Here is a 23,124-nt window from a genome sequence, read left to right on the forward strand (position 1 = left end):
GGAATGCGTTGATTGGCTTAAACAAATCAATGGAACACAACCCTAGAGCCACAGTGATTGATTACAAATTGGGTTTCTGACTTAAGGATGGGTCAAATGGGAAAGAACCTAGTGATTTTCTTCAATGGGAACACAGACAATGAGCAAGGATTCATGTAATGCTGGGAGGTACAAGCAGCCATCCTGGGATCCGACATGGATGGGAGGTCAGGGAAGAAAATAGGACCTGAGGGATACCGTAGGGCTGCCACATGCAGCCTTGCCTGGAGCCAGTGCCCTTTAGTCTTGGGGTCACAAAGCTCATTTATTCAAGCCTCTTTGAATTAGATTAGTTTGCTCGCTTACTCCCTTCAAACTATCGGCATCCTGAGAAATGCAGAGACCTATGTCTGTGCAGAGATTGAGAGTCTTTTAACAGTCACAGCCCCTAACTGAAGTGTGGGATCGACTGAACTGAACAAGTAGGAGGATATTTGCCAAGGATCTCATTAAATGGAAGTGGCATTTAAATTTTGTGTGCATTGTGAAAATGCCTTGTGAAAATAGATTGCTGGGCTCCACCCTCTAAAGGGAGGAGAAGGGGCTGCTTAGGACTTGTATTTTTAATATGTTCCCAGGTGATATTCATGCTGTTTTCTGAGCACCACCTTTTGAGAACCACCCCTACGTGGTATTGCTACTGGTTGAACTGAGCCCTATCGTCTCTTGGTGCTAAGACTGTGTGCCAAATACTAAGTCTGCAACAGTGAGGAGTTTGATAGGAAAGCATCTTAAGTATCGGAATATAATAGCTACTTCTTGCATCCATCAGTGAGCTACTTTAGGAAAGAGTTTAGACAATTTTGATATGGCCTTATCTGAAATCAGAAAAGGAGAACAATTCAACTTTGTTATGAAAGGCTTTTTCAACCTGCCAACTGAGAGCCAGTCATCTGGAGTTTCTACTTAAAGCTAAAGTTAGTGCAAGCAGAGGCAGGGAGGTAAGAAACTTCACAGGAGAGAAATCTGGGGTCTAACTGCACCCCTCAACCCCCTCCCCACCTTCTCTTATGAAATTTTTATCTCCCTCACTTAACGAGGACAGTCAGCTTTGTGTGAAGGTGCAGGGAGGCCAGGGTTTGGGGCGAGGTATCAGATATTCGTCACTTCCCTACGTTGCCCCACCTCTGCAGGGGCGATGTGGAGGCAGAGGTCTGTCCCCAACAAGCTGGGAGTCAGAGGTATAGGGGTGGGACTCAGGACTGAAGCCTGTGCTAGGAAGCTCACATTCTCACCCCCAAGTTAACATGCAAAATGTATGACTGGACAAACTCTCTGCTCTGCTCTTAGACAATCCATGGAATTGATCAGAAGCAGAGAGATTCAAAACCTCCAATCGTTAGAAGGGTGTTACCTTGCCAAAGAAACCACAAGACCAGCCAGAAATGGCTGTTGATTGCTCAATGCCCAAAGCAAAGGCCAAGCCCCTAGCTCATGCAGACAGGAGAAGGCTGCCCCCAGTGAAGGGTTCCTCCCCAGTGCATATCTCAGACAAATCCAGGGAGGACCTTCCCTAGGGCGGCCAACCAGAGAGGCTGACCAAGGAGCTCAGTCACATCTTACTGCTCTGCGATGCACCATATGCTAATTAGCAATGCTATTCCTGTTCTCCACTTTCCAGCACAGGGGTCCTTGTACTATTTATGCTGTTCACAATGTTTGTGTTTAGGGAAAGTTGGACATGGTTAAGCTTCTTATTTGGGTTTGGGTCACTGGACCTTGAGAAATCACTCAGTGTAAATAAGCAGATTTTGTTTGTCTCAAGACTCTGGACACCAATAGAGAAAAGTGACAGTTTCTCTGCTTCTTTGGAGACAAGGGCTGTTCCTCCCATTCTCCTGATAGTATCTACACTCTTACCATGGCTGTGGCTGGTAATGGTGTTAAGGGAATGGGGCGACTTGTAATAGAAGGGGACTGTAAAATGTTGCCTGAGAGGAGTTGTGTGTGTGTGTGTGTGTGTGTGTGTGTGTGTGTGTGTGATATGAAAGTCCCAGGGAAATGACTTGTCACATTGCCCTCATTATATAAAAGCCATGATGGCATTCAAGCTGTTATGACTGGCAACGATGAGCTCTGTCTTATGTGCCAGTTCAGAGTCACCAGAAAGTTATTCCAATGGATGGAGTATCATCACCCATCAGTGGGTAGGGTCAAATGAGAGAGGCAAAGTAAGCAATGCATCCTCATTGAAAAAGAAACAAAAGAGAAGTGCAGAAAATAAAAAGGAGAAGTGTCCATGACAAAATTAAATAATAGTCTTCTTTTCCTCTAAGAAACCACAGTTAGCTACTTGACATATATATTTCCAAATATTTGCTCTTGTAAATATACATGTGTATACGGCTTTAAAGAATGAAACAGGAGTAATATTATTCTAACATACAGTTCTGTAGCATGCATGTAGAGTATATATGCCTATACTTCATGTAAACACAGACACTTTTTGCACCTAACATGACGCATACTTTCCATAGATATGGATGTGTGTTACTCTTTTTACTGATTGCAGAGGTTTCCATTGACCGGCATCTCAATCCTCTATCGACTTAATCCTCTGCTGATGGTTGTTTCCATTAGTTTGCTATTTGCAAACTGTGCTGCAAAGAATATTCTTCTGCCTACGTATTCCTGTTCTTAGTAGTGTTGCTACAAAATACATTCCTAGAAATGGAATCCTGGCAAATGGCAGCTAGATCAAATACTACGAGCATTTTAATGTTTGCTTCATAGTAGCATTTAATTGTACTCTAAAGAATTTGATCACTGTAATTCTAAACCAGTTTTGGATCAAAAATTAGATTATTCTAAACAAAATGAAAAATCATGGCTCACAGAATTAACACATGCTTGGTTTTGGCACAGCCTTTTGAATTTCCCTTCTGCGGAAGGGGATCTGGCTCAGTATACATTTCTTATAGTTATAACTATGACTGAATAACCCATCTATTAAATAGCTCAGCTTTCACAGTGAACTTAGAAACTGGCATATAGTATAAATCTATAGCCCCACATATGGGCTGGTTGTCTTTTCCTCCTCTAACATTAGCCATTTACTCTGTAGGGCATGGAATCTACAGAAATAATGTATGCTATCCCTGTAACTGTATGCAGATATACACTGCATTTGGAAAAAAGCAGTGAATCATACTGACTATTGCCGTGGTCCTCAGCTGTTAAACATGCATGTTGAACACCTGATGAGGTTGTAGAACTATCAATTCCCAGGCCCACACCTAAAGATTCTGATATGAGTGTCCTAACCAATCATGGCGTGTGATTTGAGGACAAGTGGATGATATTTGGGGACATAACTTTGCTAGTGTTTAAGGGTCTGTAGTTACATCAAAGTCTAGTTTTAGAACTCAGTTGTACCATTTACTTGCTGTGTGCTCTCAACCAAGTTACTTACCCTCTCTGAGCCTGGCTGAAGTTTACTCTTGAATCACATGAGGATATTAATAAGTATTTAAACTGTACTGTTTCATTGTGAAGATCAAATGGACCCTACTTAAAAAACACGCAGCCTGAAGTAGGTCTCAATATGTTAGTAATTGTTATTAAGAAAGCTTGATTTATTATAAATAAATCTATTTATTATTATTTACTATTATTTATTATAAATAAATAAATGACACTCTTCTTACTAATATCCATAGTAAACTTTCCTGAAGCATGTATATTATGATTTGATTTATGAAATATTGATAATTTCAATGATCCAGAAAAGTGGCTCCATTATAAAGCAGAGTATCTCTGGGCTAGCTACTCTTTTATCTTTCCCAATTCCCTCCTTTTCACACCTGCCTATTTTTTGCCTATTATTCCTTCTGACCAGCGATTCTGACTTTGCAGACAAAACCAAACTCAATACCAGTTTTCAAAGGACTACCTTTATTATTTCTCTAGGCTGAACACAGCATTGAACAGAAACATCTTAATACACATGTCAGTCTGGTGGCTTGCATGCCACTTCTGCCTAGAATAAACCAGGACAGTCACTCAATTGACACCAATCCACAGTGCAAATGAAGGGACCAGGGGAGGACAGTGAAGAAGGTATCTTGGGGTCTCTCGGAGCAAATGGTCCCAGTATGACATTGAAAATAAATAACAAAAATTAAATAGTATAAATAAGTTGAAATTTAAGTTAGAAAGAGTCCCTGAGTGTGGCTGTTTGGCAACAACCAACCCACAGGAGAGGTAGCTGTGGAGGTTAGAGGGGTGTTTCCAAGGCTCGGACTTCTGCTCCCCAGTCAGCCCACTGAGGTCACTGGGTTCTCCAAGCTTCCAGGCCACTCAGGCTTTCAGCTTCAGATCGGCCACATATTCCTGGACCCAGGCCTCACTGGGGTTGGCACAGGCCTGGCGGCCTTTTCTGGTTTCGAAGCTATGGAGAGAAGTGGAAGGATTATATACCAAGGAATCCAGCAAGAGGATGCTGAGTCCACTGTGGCCCCTCGCCCCACTCTCTGTCCTGGTCAGCTGGGGGCATACCTACTTTCTCAGAGACTCTCTGCCCACCTCAGTCTAGAGAGCAGCTCTCACTGACTTGGGGTGGTGGGGGTGCATCCAGGGGACCCTGCTGTCAACTCCTTTATTTCTCTCTTCCTTCTGGGCTGGATCAACCCTCTCTGACTTTGCAAGCCCCTGGCAGGTCAGGTCACACCTCAGAGACTGGGGTCCTACATACCTCATAGGCCCCAGAGGGCTGTGCCATTCCAGGATGGCACCCCAGGCCAGTCTTTGCCCTTGGGTGCTGCTCCCATTGTAGACCCTCCCTGCCTCCCCAGAGCTGGGCAGGAAGACTGGCACTTACATAATACCGGGCTTGGAGCATTGGCTGCTGGTCTCAAAGCAGTCGACTATGAACTTGCGTGGAATCTGCTTGGAGACGTAGGAGAAGCAGCAGGCTATTGGGGTGTCAGCACCAACTGTGGAGGAAGAGAGAGAAGGAGCCTGAGTCACAGTTTGGAAGGAAAAATGAGATTGGATCCCTGAGAAGGTGAGAAAGACTTGGAGGAAAACTTCGCTCGGAGTGCAGGCTGGGGGACAGGATCACTGGAGGGCACTGGGCATCTTTGCCTAGAAATATGCCTGTCTCTGTCCTGGTTTCTGTCTGTGTCTTCTTTCTCCTTGACTTTTTGTCATGGGCTGTCTTTCTTGATGTGATCCAAACATCTAAGCAGACTGCTCTTGTCTCATCTCGCCCCTGGAAATTTTGCCTGGTTCAAGAAGTCCTGTCTTGCAAACAAAAAACCTTGGACATCTCTCTTATGACATCCAGGGGACAGTGCTCTGGGGAGGTCTAGGGTGAGTGAGGGGAAGAATGACCCCACCGGGAGGTCACTAGGCTTGGATTGAGCCTCTTGCAGACTCATTTGTTTAGGGTCCCTATTTTTCCATCTGTAAAATGGGACTGTAACTCCCCTACCTCACCCTGGCTCTCAGATCTGGGGCCTGGGAAAGCTAAGATCCCTTTATGAAGATGAAAATAAAAGTCTTGAAGAGAAAGGCCACGATGTTTTCTAGCCCTCTGAGAAGCTCCCTATTTTCTCCTGGGGGCTCCCAACGCCATGAGACAGAAATGGATGTGGTCCGGCTGTGGGGACAGAGCATGGGGACATGTGCAGCAACAACAGAGACTCACATGGTGCAGAGAAGACCTGGCTGCAGAGGGACATGGTGCAGAGGAGGACGGCGAGGGCAGCCCCGGGGACCTTCATGACGCTGAGCTGTGGATGGAGCAAGGGCTTGCTTGTCTGCAGAGGTGGGCCTGGGCGCTTGCTGCTGCCTGTGTCCTTCTGGAGAGTGAACAGATCTCCCCTGCTCTTTATAGGCAGCCCTGGTGGAAGGGGAAATGGAATCTGGGGGTGTGGAGGGAAATTTTTAAGCACAGTGGTGTTGTCACGCTGAGTGTTGCACAACTCAGGGTCCCAGGGTACCACAGGAGTTCAGGATATCCAAGAATAGCTTCTCTGAGTTATAAGTTTCAGCCTGAGACCCATGACTTGTTCTGGTTTCTTGTGAGGAAATGGTTTCCCCCGTGAGCAGGAGGAGAGAGCTATGTGTTGACCCAAGGCTATTCTTAGCCGGTCCCTTCCCATAAGACCTGATCTATACACAAACTCACCAGCCCTGTCCTTTCCACAGAGCTGACACTTCTGTGCTTCCTCAGCTATTCTAACCACACAGATGGGGTAGATGTGGTGATGCAGAGGATGGCACATACCTGCCTTAGATGCAAGGAACTGAACCAAGGGATCCTCACTAGGGGACTTGGAGGCATGAGATCACATCTCCATTGTTCATCCTGTCATCAGACAGTGACCGAGTGACTCGAAGCTCTGGATTAACACCAGATGAGGATCAGAAAGACACATTAGATGTGGGTGTTCACATGTCAGGAGCCTAAAAAATATTTATACCTTATAACCTAGGAGATGCATTTTTGGAAAGAGTTCTGAAGAAACAAACCCAAATACAGAGGCATTGTTAAACATAAAGATATCAGACTCAGCATCATTTAGGATTCTAAAATAAGAAAACCTAAATTCTCCTTTATTAGGGAATTATAAAGTAAACGCCTGATTGTTTATTATTAAGCCCTTAAATGGAATGAAGTGAAATCGTGTAAATGTATCATAACAACAGTTATAAAAAAAAGTAAGATGAAAAATTGTACAAGATGAAGAATTATATATATATATATATATATGCATCCACACATGAATGGCAAATATTGTAACTATATATATATATATATATATATACACATATATATACATATATATGTAAACACTAGGCATGGAAAAAATAAAAAGCATTGGGAATAAATGTCTCAAAGAACCAATAGTAGCTATATTTGTTTCTATGGTCTACAGGTGATTAATTTTTTTGTGATTAATTTTTTTGTTTTCCCCTTTTTCTAGATTAAAAAAAAATTTTTTTTTTAAATGAGAATGTTGGGATCCCTGGGTGGCTCAGCGTTAAGCACCTGCCTTTGGTCGGGCACCCTGCGTGGAGCCTGCTTCTCTTTCTGCCTGTGTCTCTGCCTCTCTGTCTCTCTTTCTCTCTGTCTCTCATAAATAGATAAATAAAATCTTTAAAAAAAATGAGAATGTTTTACCTTCCTGATTAGCTTACCAATTTATGAACACGTTTTATTTATTTATTTTTAAAGATTTTATTTATTTATTCATGAGAGACACAGAGAGAGAGAGAGAGAGACATTTCCCCACATTTTGTTTTAAAACATTCACAACATTACCATTTGGAAAGTAGGTTGCTATCAATTGTCTAATTTGAAAGAAATTTTTGATATATGAAAGTTTCTGTTCAATGGTGTTTGCTAAAATGAAGTCTTGATTTCCATTTCTCTGAACTATTTTAAGGAACCTGTGTGATACTTACATAAATAATAGCAAATTCAAAGCAGTTTTCTTATTCTTTTTTAAAAAAGATTTTAAACATTTATTTATTCCTGAGAGACAGAGAGAGAGAGAGAGAGAGAGAGAGGCAGAGACACAGGCAGAGGGAGAAGCAGGCTCCTTGTGGGAAGCCTGAGATGGGACTTGATCCCAGGACTCCAGGATCATGCCCTGAGCCGAAGGCAGACGCTCAACTGCTGAGCCACCCAGGTGACCCTCTCTCTTATGCTTTTTAATTCATAATTTCAGTGATGTGAAAGGCTCTCCTTTTCAGCCAGATCTACATATTTTTCTTTTCTATCTTTTATGATCTTATTATTAGTGTTTAATAAACATAATTCACAAATTCACATTTGGACTCTAGATACTCTCAGTCTGATAGGAATGGGTAGAGCATATAAACAGGTAACCACAGCACTTAGCAGAAAGTGCTAAGATTCCTAGGAGGGAGAAATGACCTCCTTCAAGAGAATTTGGGGAAGGCTTCACAGACGAGATGGAGCTTTGCTTGCTTGCGTGTTAAAAGGTACACAGGTTTCAAACTCATATAAATGGAGGGTGGGGTTGGCAGGAGAGGTCAAGCCAGCGTAGTCAAAGGTGTGGACTTGCCAGTTCAGAGGGAGGAGTGAGTAGGTCAGTGTAGCTGCATAGTGGTGGGACAAACAGGGATGAGGAAGCTAAATTGGGGGTCAAACCAGGAGATCTTTGAAGTCCCCTCAAAAGGGGCTAGCACAGTGGTGGAAATAAGATATAAGCAAAGTGAGATCATATCTTAGGAATCCTGCCCTTCCTGGGTCTGTAGGGTTCCTGCTCTTAAAACGCATGGGCTCTCTTCTCATCCCATTCCTAGGATTGCTAATGCTGGTTCTGAGAGAGGCAAAGGCAGGATCAAGGACAATGGCAGGTTACCCTGGGGCTTCAGCATCCAAGTGTCTTCCTTTGTTCCTGTCAATTCCATAAAAGGAGTCTATCACTAGTTTCAGTGGAAACTCTAGATCACAGACCGTGCCTCCTCCTCAGCCGGCCCCCTTTGCCCTAGCTCTCAGCTGACACCCTGAACTGCACTCCCTCAGTTCACTTCTTGGGGAACCCCCTTCACATTTGTGATTCAGTTTCTGAGAGTTGGATGCTATGAGTTGGGAGGGCCAGAAAAAGGAACTGGAAACTGCTGAATCAACCCCTTGGCTAATAATGGACCTTATTATATCCTCTTCTATAATTACAGAACCTGCCACACTGCATTGTAATTAGTTACTTATGCAATTTTTCTCTCCAGAAATTTAGACCATGTCCTGTTAATTTTAAACCAAGTTCATATCATGGCTTGTTGGTTAATTTAAACCAAATGCTAGCCTGTGATGATTATAACAGGATGAATTGTCTGCCATTATAGCTATTCCTTATATTTTTGTTCTTTTTAATAAAGGTGCTTTACTGAATATAAAATTTTATCTTAGTGTTTATATATTTGTAAGCCTCTCCATATCAACCCTCAAATTAGAAAATAGCCCTTTGTTGTATGTGCTTTTATTGGATTGGAAAATAATATACTTGTGTGCAAAGTATGTCTTAATATGTATATGTTGAATGACTAATATAAGGGGATCTTCAGGTGGCTTTGTTGGTTGGGTGGGCCTTAGAAATTTCTTAGACGGGGGCACCTAGGTGGCTCAATGGTTGAGTGTCTGCCTTTGGCTCAGGTTGTAATCTTGGAGTCCCGGGATCGAGTTCCGCTTCTCCCTCTGCCTGTATCTCTGCCTCTCTCTGTGTGTCTCTCACAAATAAATAAATGAAATCTTTTCTATTTTTATTTTTTTAAGATTTTATTTATTTATTCATGACAGAAAGAGAGAGAGAGAAGCAGAGACACAGGCAGAGGGAGAAGCAGGCTCCACGTGAAGAGCCTAATGTGGGACTCGATTCCAGGACTCCGGGATCACTCTGAGTTGAAGGCAGAAGCTCAACAGCTGAGCCACCCAGGGATCCCTGAAATCTTGTTAAGGAAGAAAGAAAGAAAGAAAGAAAGAAAGAAAGAAAGAAAGAAAGAAAGAAAGAAAGAAAGAAAGAAAGAAAGAAAGAAAGAAAAAGAAAGAAAGAAAAAGAAAGAAAGAAAGAAAGAAAGAAAGAAAGAAAGAAAGAAAGAAAGAAAGAAAGAAAGAAAGGAGAAATTTCCCAGGTGGTAAATTGGTGTTCTCAGGTGACTTTCCCGGGATCACACAGATGATATTGGTCAGTTTTATGTTTCACTGTCTGTTAATTGGCAGGTTATCTCCAGTGATAACCACAATGCCTGACATATAGTAGAGCTTAATACGTATTTGGTGAATGAATGAATACAGTGCTAATTTGACTAACAGTGTGTGTTATGCCCAAAGTCCCAATGTGGAGTTGAAAGACTAACAGGAAGGAAAAAATCAGAAAGGTCCTGATGTCGAAGTCTTTATCTTTGGTAGTAGAGCACCCAAAATCTCTTAGTGATGACAGAAAGTAGCTAGCAGTCAGCATGGTGGATCTTGCAGTTTGGAGGGGGCTTACATTGTGTCCTAGCTTCCCTGGCTCATTCTAGCCTCTTTGAGGTCCCACCCCTGTCCACCAGAGTATCCTAGCCATGAGTACAAGGTATTTGGGCAGAACAATTCATGTTCTGCAACATCACTGGCTGTCCTGCTCTGCTCACATCCTCACTGCTTCCCATGCCCTGGACCTGCTGGATTGGTTTTCCTCCAGTTTCCAGCTCTGTGGCTCCGCTTCCTTGGGCATCAGTTCCAGCTCAAGGGAAATGATGGGCTGGCTGGCAATGATAACTTATTTGACCCAGCCTTGGCTCCCTTTTTTCAGGTGTGGCCCTACCTTTCAGGTAGGCGGAAACTATGTCCTGGAGGCCCCTTTATAGCATTCTAGAGACACAATGTCTCGTTGATGCAGCCCCTTCTTTCTGCAGCCTGGCCCTTTGCAATCTTTGAGTTCTTCATGTCATTCTCCTCTGGCCATTTGTATGTGCAATAGATCAGGGCATACCTCTTGGTATTGGATTAGATTCATCCTTGTGCCCCTGCTCCCCCTTCTATGTTCTTGACTCAGTAAAAACCATCCTCACCTATGACGCTTCCATGCTAGAAACCTGGGAATCACCCTGACTCCTCCCTCCCCCTCATCTGCATCTATTGCATATTTGAAATGAAGTAGATCTCCTTCTCACTGTTCCTACTGCCACTGCCTGGGGTCCAACCCTCATCATTTCTTGCCATGACAGCTGTAAGAGTGTCCTGTCAACTGTGTTTCCTTCTAGTTTTGCCTCTCTTTGATCTGTCCCATCACATGGCACCCGAAGTGATTTTGCTAAAGTTCAAATCACTGTCTATCTCTGTCTGTTGAAAATGTTTCAAATACTCTGCATGGTTTCCAGCATGGAATGGAAGCTTCCCCTCTGTGAACTGACCCCTGCCTCCCTCTTTGGTCGGTCTCTTGCCACCTTCAGACTTCCTGGAAATTTAGTCAGCCCTCTGAACGACATGTAATTCTTTAAAAGTGCAGGCCTCTCTTCTGCTTTCTATGAATAAGGTGTCAGCTCATCCTGGGAGATCACAGGGCGGAGTGAAACCCTAGAAGCATGGGTATGTCCCATGACAGCAGTGGAGATTAACATTTAGAACAAATAAGGAAAGTCATTATTTAATTAATTCCCTTACTTTTCTAAGGAAAAGAGAAATCCATGGACTCCACTGTTCAAAGACATGCAGAATGCAAAACTGAGAGACATTCTATATCGCAATAACAACTCTGGTTTGTAAGCTTCTAACATAAATTTATAATAAGCCCATTTCCCTTTTATGATTTACTTATGCTTTGGAACCAGACTTCCTTGGCGTCATTTCCAAATCTAACATGTGTTAGCTGTGTATTCTTCTGTAGGCTACTTACCTCTCTGTGTTTCAGTTTCCTTGTGTGTGAAAGGGGATAATAGTACGTACCTCAGAGGACTCCTAGGAGGGTAAAATACATTAGCATCTATGAAAGGCTGTGAATAGCTTTTTCCTGTAAGCACTATGTTAGTGTTAGTTACTATTATCATTTTTACTGAAATATACCAATCTATTTTATGTATTAAAAAAAGCACAGGTCTCGGGCAGCCTGGGTGGCTCAGCAGTTTAGCGCCGCCTTCAGTCCAGGGCCTGATCCTGGAGACCTGGGATGGAGTCCCACATCTGCTTCCTGTAAGGAGCCTGCTTCCTCCTCTACCTGTGTCTCTGCCTCTCTTTCTCTTTCTGTGTCTCTCATAAATAAATAAAATCTTAAAAAAAAAAATTTAAAAAGCACAGGTCTCTTGTTCTTTGCCTAGTTAACCCTGGCCCTATACTCTTTGTCTGGCTAATCTTTCTTCAGATCTCAGCTAAATTTATAATAGAGAAAAGTTAGAACAACCTGAATGGGCTGACCTAAGTAACAGAATGGTTAATTATACATTTAAAAATAAAATTTTGGTATATTCACAGAATGAAATATCACACATGCCAATTTTGAATAACTTTAGTGTTTTTAATGACATAGAAGAATATAAAGTAACAAAAATAAGATATACTAATATACTAGTTCAAGAAAGAGTAGTAAGTGACAATAGTAAAATATAAAAACATGTACAGAATGTTGAGTCATTTTTATTTTCTTATTTATGCTTTCCTATATTTTCTAATTTTTGTACAGTGACTATGTATATTTTCTATGAAAACAAAACAAAACAAAACAAAACTCAGGCATTATCTTTTTTGACATTTCACCACCACCTTCCAAAACATCCCCAATGCTTGAAATAGTGCCCAGAATATAGTAGACCCTCAGTAAAGTTTTATTGAATTATTTTTCTCTCTTGTTGGATATTCTCTGTGACCAAACTGGAAAGAGCTTGAAACAGATATAAAGGGGCACCTGGGTGGCTCAGTGGTTGAGTATGTGCCTTCAGGTCAGGTCCTGGGGTTCTGGGATCAAGTCCTGTATCAGGCTCCCCATGAGGAGCCTGCTTCTCCCTCTGCCTATGTCTCTGGCTTTCTGACTGTGTCTTGCATGAGGAAGAAAGAAAGAAAGAAAGAAAGAAAGAAAGAAAGAAAGAAAGAAAGAAAGAAAGAAAGAAAGAAAGAAAGAAAGAAAGAAAGAAAGAAAGAAAGAAAGAAAGAAAGAAGGAAAGAAAAAGAAAGAAGGAAGGAAGGAAGGAAGGAAGAAAGAAAAGAAAGAAGAAAGAAAGAAAGAAAGAAAGAAAGAAAGAGAAAGGAAGGAAGGAAGGAAGGAAGGAAGGAAGGAAGGAATAAAAGCACTGTTTGAAGGAAGAGTGATGCTTCCTAAAGAATACTGGAAGTTTTCCAAACACTGATGAGCCTTTAACCTTCTCTCAGGAATTTAACAACTGTAAATTCACTGACCTCCATCCTTGACAGCAAAGAGCAGGCAGTGGTGGGTGAAGAAGACTCATTTCCTCTTTAAGAAGAATGAGGCTGCTGGCTTGAGGGGTGGAGTGTGATTGTCTCTGATGAACTGCTTCAATTAGCAACATGTCCTATGGACTCCATCCTGAACCCCGTGCTTTGGACAATTTTGTACTTGTTTCTTCAATCTACAATCCAGTTTCTGCTCTCATTTCCCCCAAGTGACTTGGTTATAACATTGGCAAGACCAAATAATTTATCCTAATTGGTTTATTATGCTGGCAAAGTGACCATCCAGCTCATTTTGGCTTTCCAGTCTCAACACTTGCTCACAAGAAATTCTCTAGTTTTGGGCATTACACATGCTAGTGGCTAGCACTCTTGGCCCTGACACTCAATGGTCTCCCCAATGCTCATGCACCTCTGCACTTTCCTTCTAGGAGGGCACAAAATGTCAGGATTTGACCACTTCTGTTTCCTGCTCCTCAGAAGTTTTGTAATCTCTTTGGAGAGTTTGGTATCTTCTGAGACTTCCTGTATTTGCAATATCAGAGGTCATACCTGTAGAGGAAGTCTGGTTATCTCTGAACCAGGACTTGGAAGACTTGAGTCTTGACATACATCCTGTGTGACCTTGATTAATAAGTCTTTGAACTTCTCTGAATTTGTATTCCTAATCTGTACAATGCCAAAACATATAGAGATCAAATAAAACCATGGAGGTGGATATGCTGGGGGAAATCAGAAGTACTAGGACCTTTGAATGTTCATATTACTGCTGTGGCTAGTGGTCCTGTTTGCAGCCTGGGGAGTCTGGGAGAACAAAAATGAGGAGAAAACAGATGTGAAAGTGACCAAAATGGAATAATGAGCACAGTGCCAGTCAAGGGTATAGAAGGGGAAACCTTAATGTTACCACGAGTAAGGGGAAGTGAAGGGCTTTCCTGCTCAAGAGTGAGGAGATGACCACAGAATGTGTATGGAGCTCCTGGGACCATGGTTGACTCTTGCTACCACTTCTCACAACCTTAAGCTGGAAAGAATTGAGTCTAGAATAGTATCCTTGATGATAAAACTACTGGGTCTATGGGTTGAGGGCAGAAGAAGGAAGAAAATTATCCCATTAAAGCTGGGGAGTCACACTTTGGATAGAATTTTTCAAAATAATCAGTTTATTCTTACTTCATTTAACTAAATGGAATTCATATCCTGAGTCCATGTTATCTGTCACAACCCCTCCCATTAAAACCTCTGGGCATATATTAAGCAAATGTTTATTGAACACCTACTGTTTTCACAGAGATAAGCATGACATGGTTTCTGTATCAAGGTGCTCCTTTTTAGTGAGGGAGACAAACAAATAGATATGTTATAGGTGATAAGATGGAGGGAGCTCTGGAGGCTTCCTCTAGGAGCATGGAGAGAGATTCAGAGTTTAGTTGGAAGAGGGGTCAGGGAGGGTTATCTAAAGACAATGAGCACTTTTTTTGTAGTGTATTTGGGAGGGATTTGTTCTTATTCTCTATTGACTATCACTTAGAAATAGCTTCAATGTATGAATCTCAGAGGCCATTGATTCAGCTTAACATGTTGACAGAAGCCTTGGTACTTTTGGTGTGGAATTTCACTGGTGTGAACACAGCATTATTGGTGAGACCTTCACAAACAAAACATTTTATCTCTATGAACCAAAGATCAAACCAAGGCTAAGAAGCCAAAGTCAACAGTCAAACTCATTGTGTGGCTCAATGCAGATTAATTATCCATTTTTATATATCATCATTCTCCTATTGTTCCAGAGCAGACACCTTCATAATCCCTCCACAGGTTGAAGATCAGCACACCCCACTCATTTAGACAGAGGACTCCATGTCAAGTGCTCCTTCTTAGTGCATGGTGGGGTTTAGATTTGACTGGGAACCATTCATTGACAGTCAAGGAATGGCCTTCTCTGACATTTTGTTTCTACCTCTGATGTGATACTTACTTTATTCCATCTCATGGCATTGTTATTTCTGTCACTGTCAATACCATCACTAGCCTAAGAACTCTTTGAGGGTATATTTGGGGTTTCACTCAGTTTTGTCTGCCCTGACAAACAGCAGATGACTACTCAACTGAGTTGGATGGAAATGCCATGAAAACAAAGTCTATAGATTGAGGGGAACATAAGACACATCCTTCCTCCCTTAAAGCAAGGTGCTTAATGCATGAACATGAAACTCCATCAACCAGGAGAGGCCATGAGAGATACTAGCATAGGTGATACAGGGATCACAGAAACTTAGAGCTGGGGATGGAGGTCTTGGTAAATATTGGAACATTTGGAGCAAGACTTACACAAAGAAAAGGGTAAGGACAGGAGAGAGGAGAGAAGTACAGTTTGTGTGTGTAGGTGGAATATGGGTGGGGGGAGTGATAAGGTAGGATGACATTGAACTTTATTTGTAGCCTGAAGCACTCCAAAATGCTCCTCTCATCTCTCCTAGCCCACATTTCTACAGCACCCAGGAGGCCTGGCTCTCTCCTTTCCCTCTTCACTCTTCTTTCTCAAGGCAGAGGCAGATAGCCACGTGAGGCTGGGGGTGAGAAAATGGGTCAGTGTGGATGAGCTAATGGTGGATAGAGATCTTGACCAACCACTCTAATTGCCCCCACGTGTCCCACCCCACGCACTACTGTATTCCTGGTTGACTTTATTCTAGGTCAACAGCAGTGCCCAACCAGGTAGGGCTTTCCATGAATGTAAGGAATACCCTATGGATGGCTGGGGAACACCCACGTGCTTATACTACACATTTTATCCATAACATGGTTAAGCCCATTGCTAGGTATATCCAATCCCAATTTTACACTAGAGGAACATTTTTTATTTGAGTCTTCCAAACTTGATTCTTCCTTTTTCTCTTTTTCTATTATCAGTCCAAGTAAACATACCAACTTCTTTATTTCTTTTCTGTTCCCTTCTTGTTCTAGAACAGACTGACCCAAACTCCTTTCCTGATTTCAGCCCTAATAAGATGGGTCTTTGTGTGTGGCATAGGCCCTAGTGGTCAACATTTTCTCTCTTTGTGGTCATATTCTATATTTGTACTGAGGCAACCAGGTAGAAAGAAAATGGATTTTAGAATCAGATGACTCTTAGTTCAAATCTTGGCACTGCCCCTTAACCAACCACGTGTCCTGGAGATAATGAATTCTCCTGTGTGGTCCTCATTGCCCCAAGGGAATAATCATAGTCCTGCTCATGGGTATGGTAGGGTTAGATGTCATGTGTATGTGGAAGCTTGCCCAGTGCCTGGTCCTTAGTAAATCTCCAATAAGTAGAAGTTATAGATGTTCCTCAGGTGCCCTGCTGGGTCTTTCTGCACATTCAATGCTGGACTCTCTCTTTACACCTAAGGAAATGTACAGGGCACTAAGGTCACTCAGCTCAGTAGAAGAAGGCCCAAGAATGGGACATGGATTCCTGGCTACCCCTTCCTTCTTAAGGCCAGGCTTGCAGCAGCTTTGGAAAAACATGAAGCCTCAAGTTTCTGGAGGTGCCAACCACTGAGAACAGTACGCTTCTCATCTACAAGCCTCTTTTGGCAGATGTGAAGATTTCATCCTTCCTCTCTATAGTCTTGATCACTGTCTTTGGTGTACCACTTCCCTCTATGACGCAGCCCACTTCTTCTCCACTACCCCCCTTTCCTCCCGTGATGACATCGCCCTGGGGAAGAGAAGCTGTGAAGGGCTGCTCTCTGTCAGCTAGCTTCAGTTTCCTTATTGGCACCATGACATCATCTCTACCTTGGAAATTCCATTTGCCCTCCTGTGCCTCCATATCTGTTTGAGGCCTCAGAGTTCCTATAAAGAGGAGTTCCCAAGTCAGTTTCAGCACAGAACACAGTTGGGCTCTGAAGCTTCACTGTTCTTCAGTCTCAGCTCCTGAAAAGCCTCTCCTCTGCCGAGACCATGAAGCTCTGTGTGACCGTCCTTTCTCTCCTTGTGCTAGTGGCTGCCTTCTGCTCCCCGGCGCTCTCAGCACCAAGTAAGTGGCCACTCTTCCAGCTGCTACTTCTAGAGTCATGGTGTAGATAGTGCTGGCTTTTCTAGCTGGGTCTGATCTAACGGTGGCATCTAGGGACAAAAGGGAGATGGGAAGATTTCCAAATAGCCTGCTGTTAAATGTAGAATCTAATAGACATTCAGTAGGAGTCAAGTTCCTATTTTCTTAAGAAATAGCAACCAGTAGACTCATTTAAGCAAGTTCCTGCCTCTTTCTGTGCCTTGGTTTCCCCATCTATAAAATGAAGGGAGTTAGACACAAGCCCTGAGACTCAGTCCAGTTCCAATCTTCCAAAATTCTTTTGTGACTTTCTCTTATGATCTTCTATTCAGAATAATACTCCTACTTAGGGTGAGTGGGATTGGAAAAAAAAGACCATATTTTGGGATCCAGTAGTCCTACAGAGATGGCCACTGAATATCTATTGATTAGAAACCAAAATTAACAAGTCATAGAGCTTCTATCTCACCCCTGCCTTTCTTTCCAGTGGGTTCAGATCCTCCTACTGCCTGCTGCTTCTCTTACACCCTGCGGAAGATTCCTCGCAACTTTGTGGCAGATTACTTTGAGACCAGCAGCCTCTGCTCCCAGCCAGCTGTGGTGTGAGTATCAACCCTGGGTCTGTTCTAGGAGGCAGGGGTGAGGGCAGGATTAGAAAATGGGGCCTACTGGCAGAAGATGGAAGCAAACAGTAGGGAGACAGGTCTCAGGGCTGAAGCCCTTCCAGAAATCAGTGAGGATCAAGCCATGAAATTACCTGTTGAGTCTGGAGGAGGTTGGGTGGGGGCCAAGGGAAGGCAAGGGGACTTTTGGGGGAGGAATTTAGCCAGAGGCCAGGAAACCAGGGAAACTAAAAAAGATGACAGGAGATGTGCTTAGAAACTGTGCTTAGAAAAACATGCAGAAAAGTCATTGCTAGGGGCAATAGAGACTGAGTAGGGTGATGTATTCATTTTGATTGCAAAACTCATTTGTTCCTAATCTGAGCAACCCAAGAGGTGGAGCTAAATCCAGAGTAGAAGTTGCAAGGAGTCCAGTTTTAGCACCACCCCAGGAAGTTTTCCCATCTATTAGAGCTATCCAACATATACCATGGTCAAGCAGAGGAAGATACCTACCACAGGCAAGGTCCCATGGGATTCTAATCTGTCTATTCCTTGTTCCACAGATTCCAAACCAGAAGGGGCAGACAAGTCTGTGCTAATCCCAGCGAGCCCTGGGTCCAGGAATACATGGATGATCTGGAACTGAACTGAGCTGCTCCAGGTCAAGGTGCAGGAGGTCTCCAGGGAAGGTCACCTGAGCCCAATGCTTCTCATGAGACGCACCTTCTCCACACTCATGACTCTTCTCAGTAGACTGTTCCTTTTCTTAATTTAATCGTATTATGTGTTGTGTTATTGTATTTGAACTTATTTCTATTATTTGTTTTGCCAAAGGACACTTACTTGTCCCCCATGGGGATAGTCTACCATCATTGTTTCTCTGCTATTGTAGATATATGAATAATGCAACTGATTCCATATGTTTTCAAAATAAAATTTCTAAAAAATTATAGACAATTTCTTTGCATTTTAATTTGACTTGAGGTGAAGGGAATTGCCTCATATTATGACTGGGACAAACTACAGTTTCCAAACACAATAAGGACAAGCAATTACTGAGTACTTAATATGGGCTAATATGGGGCAGCCCGGGTGGCTCAGTGGTTTAGCGTCACCTTCGGCCCAGGGTGTAGTTCTGGAGACCCAGGATCGAGTCCCACATCGGGCTCCCTGCATGGAGCCTGCTTCTTCCACTGCCCGTGTCTCTGCCTCTCTCTTTCTCTGTGTCTCTCATGAATAAATAAATTTTAAAAAAAGAAGGATGGAGTCCCATCCTTCTAAAAAAATATATGGGCTAATATGTCTAAAGATATGATATCACTCAACAATTTCAATGGGATTTTAAAACCCTTATGAAGTAGGAACTGGTTATCTCCAATTTTACAGATGAGGAAACAGAGGCACAGAGATTATGTGACTTGCTAAACCTTATGGATCTGCTGGGGTAGTAGCATCATGGAAGGACGATCCAAAAGGATAGCTATATGCTAAGAGGTAACATATCAATATTCTGTAGGAAAGTTGTGAATAGCAGTAGCAGCAGCACAATGTAGAAGGCGGAAGTGGTTCAGAGTCAGAAAAGTGGGCCTGCATGACTTATTATTGGCATACCATTAGGAAAGTCATCTTGCCTTACTGGACCTCGATTTTCACACCTAGACAGTGAGAGTTTCAAAGGGCTATTGTAAGGTGACATGTACATTACCCATTGTGGGGGCCTGACATTTGGAAGATTCTTTCCTTCTCTGAGCCTCAGCATTCTCACTTAAAATGGGCATGGTGCCCATCCTCCTAGGGTCATCATGTAGATTAGCTTAGTTAGTGAATAAGCTCTCTAAAGGCCAACACAAATATGAAATGTTATCATGAGAACAGAAGAGTGAATATCAGATCTAGTTCTGGATGGTGGCAGGAGTAACCTAGAGCCACAGCTTATTTCCTTAATTCATCCTCAGAACTTCTTCTTACAGGGGTGCCTGGGTGGCTCAGTCGGTTGGGCATCTGACTTTTGATCTCAGAGTTTTGTCTCTTCCTCTCTCTCTCTCTGTCTCTTATGAATAAATAAAATCTTTTAAAAAAATTCTCGTACATGGGTCAGAGAGAACATGGGTCTGGAATAGAATTACATGTATGATCAAGTCTTGATTCATGGGACTTAGAATTTTAGTCTATTAAAAGTTCAGGGACCCTCTCAGACCATCTGGTCCAACTCATTTTTTTGGAAACCGAGAGCCAGGGACTGAGAAGTGACTTACTAGAGGCAATTCAGCAAGTGTGTCACAGATGACTTTAGCTAATTCCAAATCCCAGGTAAATCCCTTTTCCATACTCCTGGTGACATTCCTTTGTGCCCCCCCCCCCCAACACACACAAAGGAATGATCCATTGTGTAAGTAGGGTGAAGAGGGGCTGACCTTGAAAATCGCTTGAGTGTTCTTGGCCCAATGCAAAAGCAGAACTGAGACAATGTACCTTTCCGGAGCCAACAAAAAATTCCCTTCCTTGTTCTGCACTTAGCCACCCTCATCATCCCAGAGCCTGATGGGGCTTGGCTTTTGCTTTTCATCTTCCCACATCTGAAGTGTCCAGTGTATTAGCCACTAGCCACAAGTGGCTCAGTAATTGCTCATCCTTATTGTGTTTGGAAACTGTAGTTTGTCCCAGTCATAAACAGGAAATAACATTTAAAATTCATTTCCTCAGTAGCACTAGTCACAATCCATGTGCTCATTAGCTACATATGCTTCATGGCTGCCATGTTGGACAGTGAAGATATAAAGCATTTCCACCATCACAGAAAGTTCCATTGAATGGCACTGTCCTAAAGACACAGAACCTAAAATAGTGAAGGGACGGGGTGTTGGAAGTAGGCTGGAAAGCAGGGTGTGGACTTTGGTGAAAGATACATATACTCTGTTCTGAGGAAAGTGGTTGGGAGAGAAAATGGATAATCCCCGGGCCTAAGACAAGGTATAGATCACCATAGTAGGCTGAATAATGGCCATGAAGATGTCCACATCCTAATCCCCAGAACCTGTGAGGATTGCCTTATACAGCAAAAAGGACTTTGCAGATATGATCAAGTAAAGGATCTTGAGGTGGAGAGATTTTCCTGGATTATCTGGCTGGACCCTAAAGTGTAGTTATAAATATCCTTATAAGAAGAGATAGAGGGAGATTTGATTACAGAGAGAAGAAGGCAATATGACGACCAATGCTATGCCATCGACTTCGATAATGGAGGAAGAGTGCAGGAGCCAAGGAATGCGAGACTGCCATTCTAGAAGCTGGAAAAAACAATGAAATGTCTTTTCTCCTAGAGCCTCTAGATGGAGTGCAGCCCTGTTGATAACCCTGATTTCAGCTTAGTGAAAGAGATTTGATTTCTGAACTCCAGAACTTTAAGAGAATAAATGTGTGTTGTTTTAGGGCACCAAGTTTGTATTAATTTGTTATAGAAGAAATAGAAAACAAATACAATCACCAACTGATTGGTTGGTCACCCCTTCCTCAGTGTGGAAGGAAATGGAACATTCTAGAAAGTGAGACAAACTTCCCTACAGGAGAAACCCAAGGTGAAGTGGGCACATTCCAAGGGAATGGACTATAATGAAGTGAGGCATCTCAAGAGGAGGGTCTGCTCCTAAGCAGGAGGGTCTGCAGCTAAGTACAAAGCTGAGGCTTCACCAAGGGTACAAACCCATGAGTCAAGCTAAGAGGAAGCCTGACTCTTCTTGGGGGCCTTTAAGGGGGTGGGGGTCGGTGATCTTGGATTCTTCTCAGAAGGAGTCCATCCTCTCCTTTGTCTAATGAAGCGTGGAGGAGAGCCACAGCTTGTCTCTGGTTTCACCATTAGAGAGGGCTGGGGTAGAGCTAGAATCTGGGTCTCCTTGCTCACATGAAGCCCTTTGCCCCACATGTCCCTGGCTCTGAGCAAATTGGAAGGGAGGAATTCAGCATCTCAGAGACCAGAGTGCCAGGGAAGCCTGCAGGAGACCTGAATACCCTCGCGAAGAAATCCTTCAGTCAGGAATTCCCGACGACAGAGTGGAATCCTTGTGGTGGGGCAATGTGGAACTTCACCTGTTGCACAACAAGACACTTGTTCTTCCTTTTTCCTTTTCTTTATGAAACTTCCTTTTTTAGATTGAGGCCAGGATGTTGGTATCTGATTTTCCACGTACTTCTCCAGGTTTCTGGGTGGAGACTAGAACCTGAACAGATGAAGCAGGATAGGAAATGAGAGCTACAGTTTGTGGAGCAACTTCTGGAAAAAACATAGCCCTGTGTTTTTCTATTCTCTTTCAATATTTGCATCCCCCATCTCCCTCCCCAGTTGGGGGGAGAGGGGCTCTGTTTCTTCATGTTCTGATTCATGAAATTCTACATTCTCACCCCCATCTCACTCCAACCCAGAGCCTTCCACCATGTTCCCATGACATAGGCATTTTCCTCCTAGGAGACCAGGAGCTGACCCAGCAGAAACAGTGACCTAGGATATAAGTTGAGCCACAAATAGTGGAAGAAACCACAGTTTTTCCTGGCGGCTGAGCCCAGCGGCCACATGATTGTTCTGAGCTGCTTTCCACACACACCCTTCACAGACCTGAGGGACGTGTCCTCTCTCCCTTTTCCACCTGCCCCCCCATCTAAACACATCTCTTCTTGGGCTCCCATTGAGTCCAGGCAGACGGGAAAATGTTAAAAGATGTAGGAATTAAGAGAAAAAATTGTGAATGCATTTTTCTACATTTTAAAGTTTCATTTTTAGAATATGAAAATTGTATGAAATACAGACATTCAGAAGAAAAGAGAAAATCACCTTTTTTTTTTTTTTTTTTTGCAGGGGAGGACAGGCTTGATCCCAACAGGATGGTCTGGGGACTCCCTTCTTCTTCTTCTTCTTCTTCTTCTTCTTCTTCTTCTTCTTCTCCTTCTCCTTCTCCTTCTCCTTCTCCTTCTTCTTCTTCTTCTTCTTCTTCTTCTTCTTCTTCTGATTTTATTTATTTATTTTAGAGCAAGAGAGAGCAGGGGGAGGGGCAGAAGGAGAGGGAGAGAGAGAATCCCAAGCAGACTCCACGCTGAGCACAGAGGCTGACATGGGGCTCGATCTCAGGACCCTGAGATCATGACCTGAGCCAAACTCAAGAGTTTGATGCTTAACCGACTGAGCCAATCAAGTGCCCCTACATACCTGGTTTATAAAGTTCTTGTCAGCTGTACAACTTTAATCGCAGCATAAAACACTTCCTTGAGCTTTGAATATGCTACCTTCTCTTTCCTTTACTCAATTCCCTATACAAAGGGTTGCTAGAAACATCCTTGGTAAATTTCTTTTTTTTTTTTTTTATTGGAGTTCAATTTGCCAACATATAGCATAACACCCAGTGCTCATCCCATCAAGTGCCCCCCTCAGTGCCTTGGTAAACTTCATAAGCCTCCTTACAGCCGGGGATACTTGTAAATGTCAAAGTCTCAGGCTTTGAGGTACAAAAAAATGTTACCTTTTTTTCCCCATAATTGAACCCAACCCTCCAGTGCCCCTTCCTTTTAGTGGTAGAAAATGTAATCTGACTACAAGG

The 23,124-nt window shown here is 42.9% G+C and overlaps 2 protein-coding genes across 2 annotated transcripts; one reads left to right on the top strand and one right to left on the bottom strand.

The window, feature by feature from the left end:
• Positions 1-3,912: 3,912 nt before the first annotated feature.
• LOC140607466 (C-C motif chemokine 3) lies at positions 3,913-5,883 on the bottom strand. The gene is made up of 3 exons (XM_072782190.1): positions 5,690-5,883; positions 4,859-4,973; positions 3,913-4,429 (listed from the first exon to the last, which is right to left on the bottom strand). Exons 1-3 carry the CDS (start codon positions 5,763-5,765, stop codon positions 4,339-4,341), a joined length of 282 nt encoding a protein of 93 aa, XP_072638291.1. The 5' UTR covers positions 5,766-5,883; the 3' UTR covers positions 3,913-4,338.
• A 10,708-nt stretch (positions 5,884-16,591) lies between these two features.
• Positions 16,592-18,499, top strand: LOC140606335 (C-C motif chemokine 4). The gene is made up of 3 exons (XM_072779561.1): positions 16,592-16,919; positions 17,425-17,539; positions 18,106-18,499. Exons 1-3 carry the CDS (start codon positions 16,844-16,846, stop codon positions 18,191-18,193), a joined length of 279 nt encoding a protein of 92 aa, XP_072635662.1. The 5' UTR covers positions 16,592-16,843; the 3' UTR covers positions 18,194-18,499.
• Positions 18,500-23,124: the final 4,625 nt, after the last annotated feature.

This window comes from Canis lupus, chromosome 16 (genome assembly GCF_048164855.1).
Source record: "Canis lupus baileyi chromosome 16, mCanLup2.hap1, whole genome shotgun sequence".
Taxonomy (NCBI): Eukaryota; Metazoa; Chordata; class Mammalia; order Carnivora; family Canidae; genus Canis; species Canis lupus.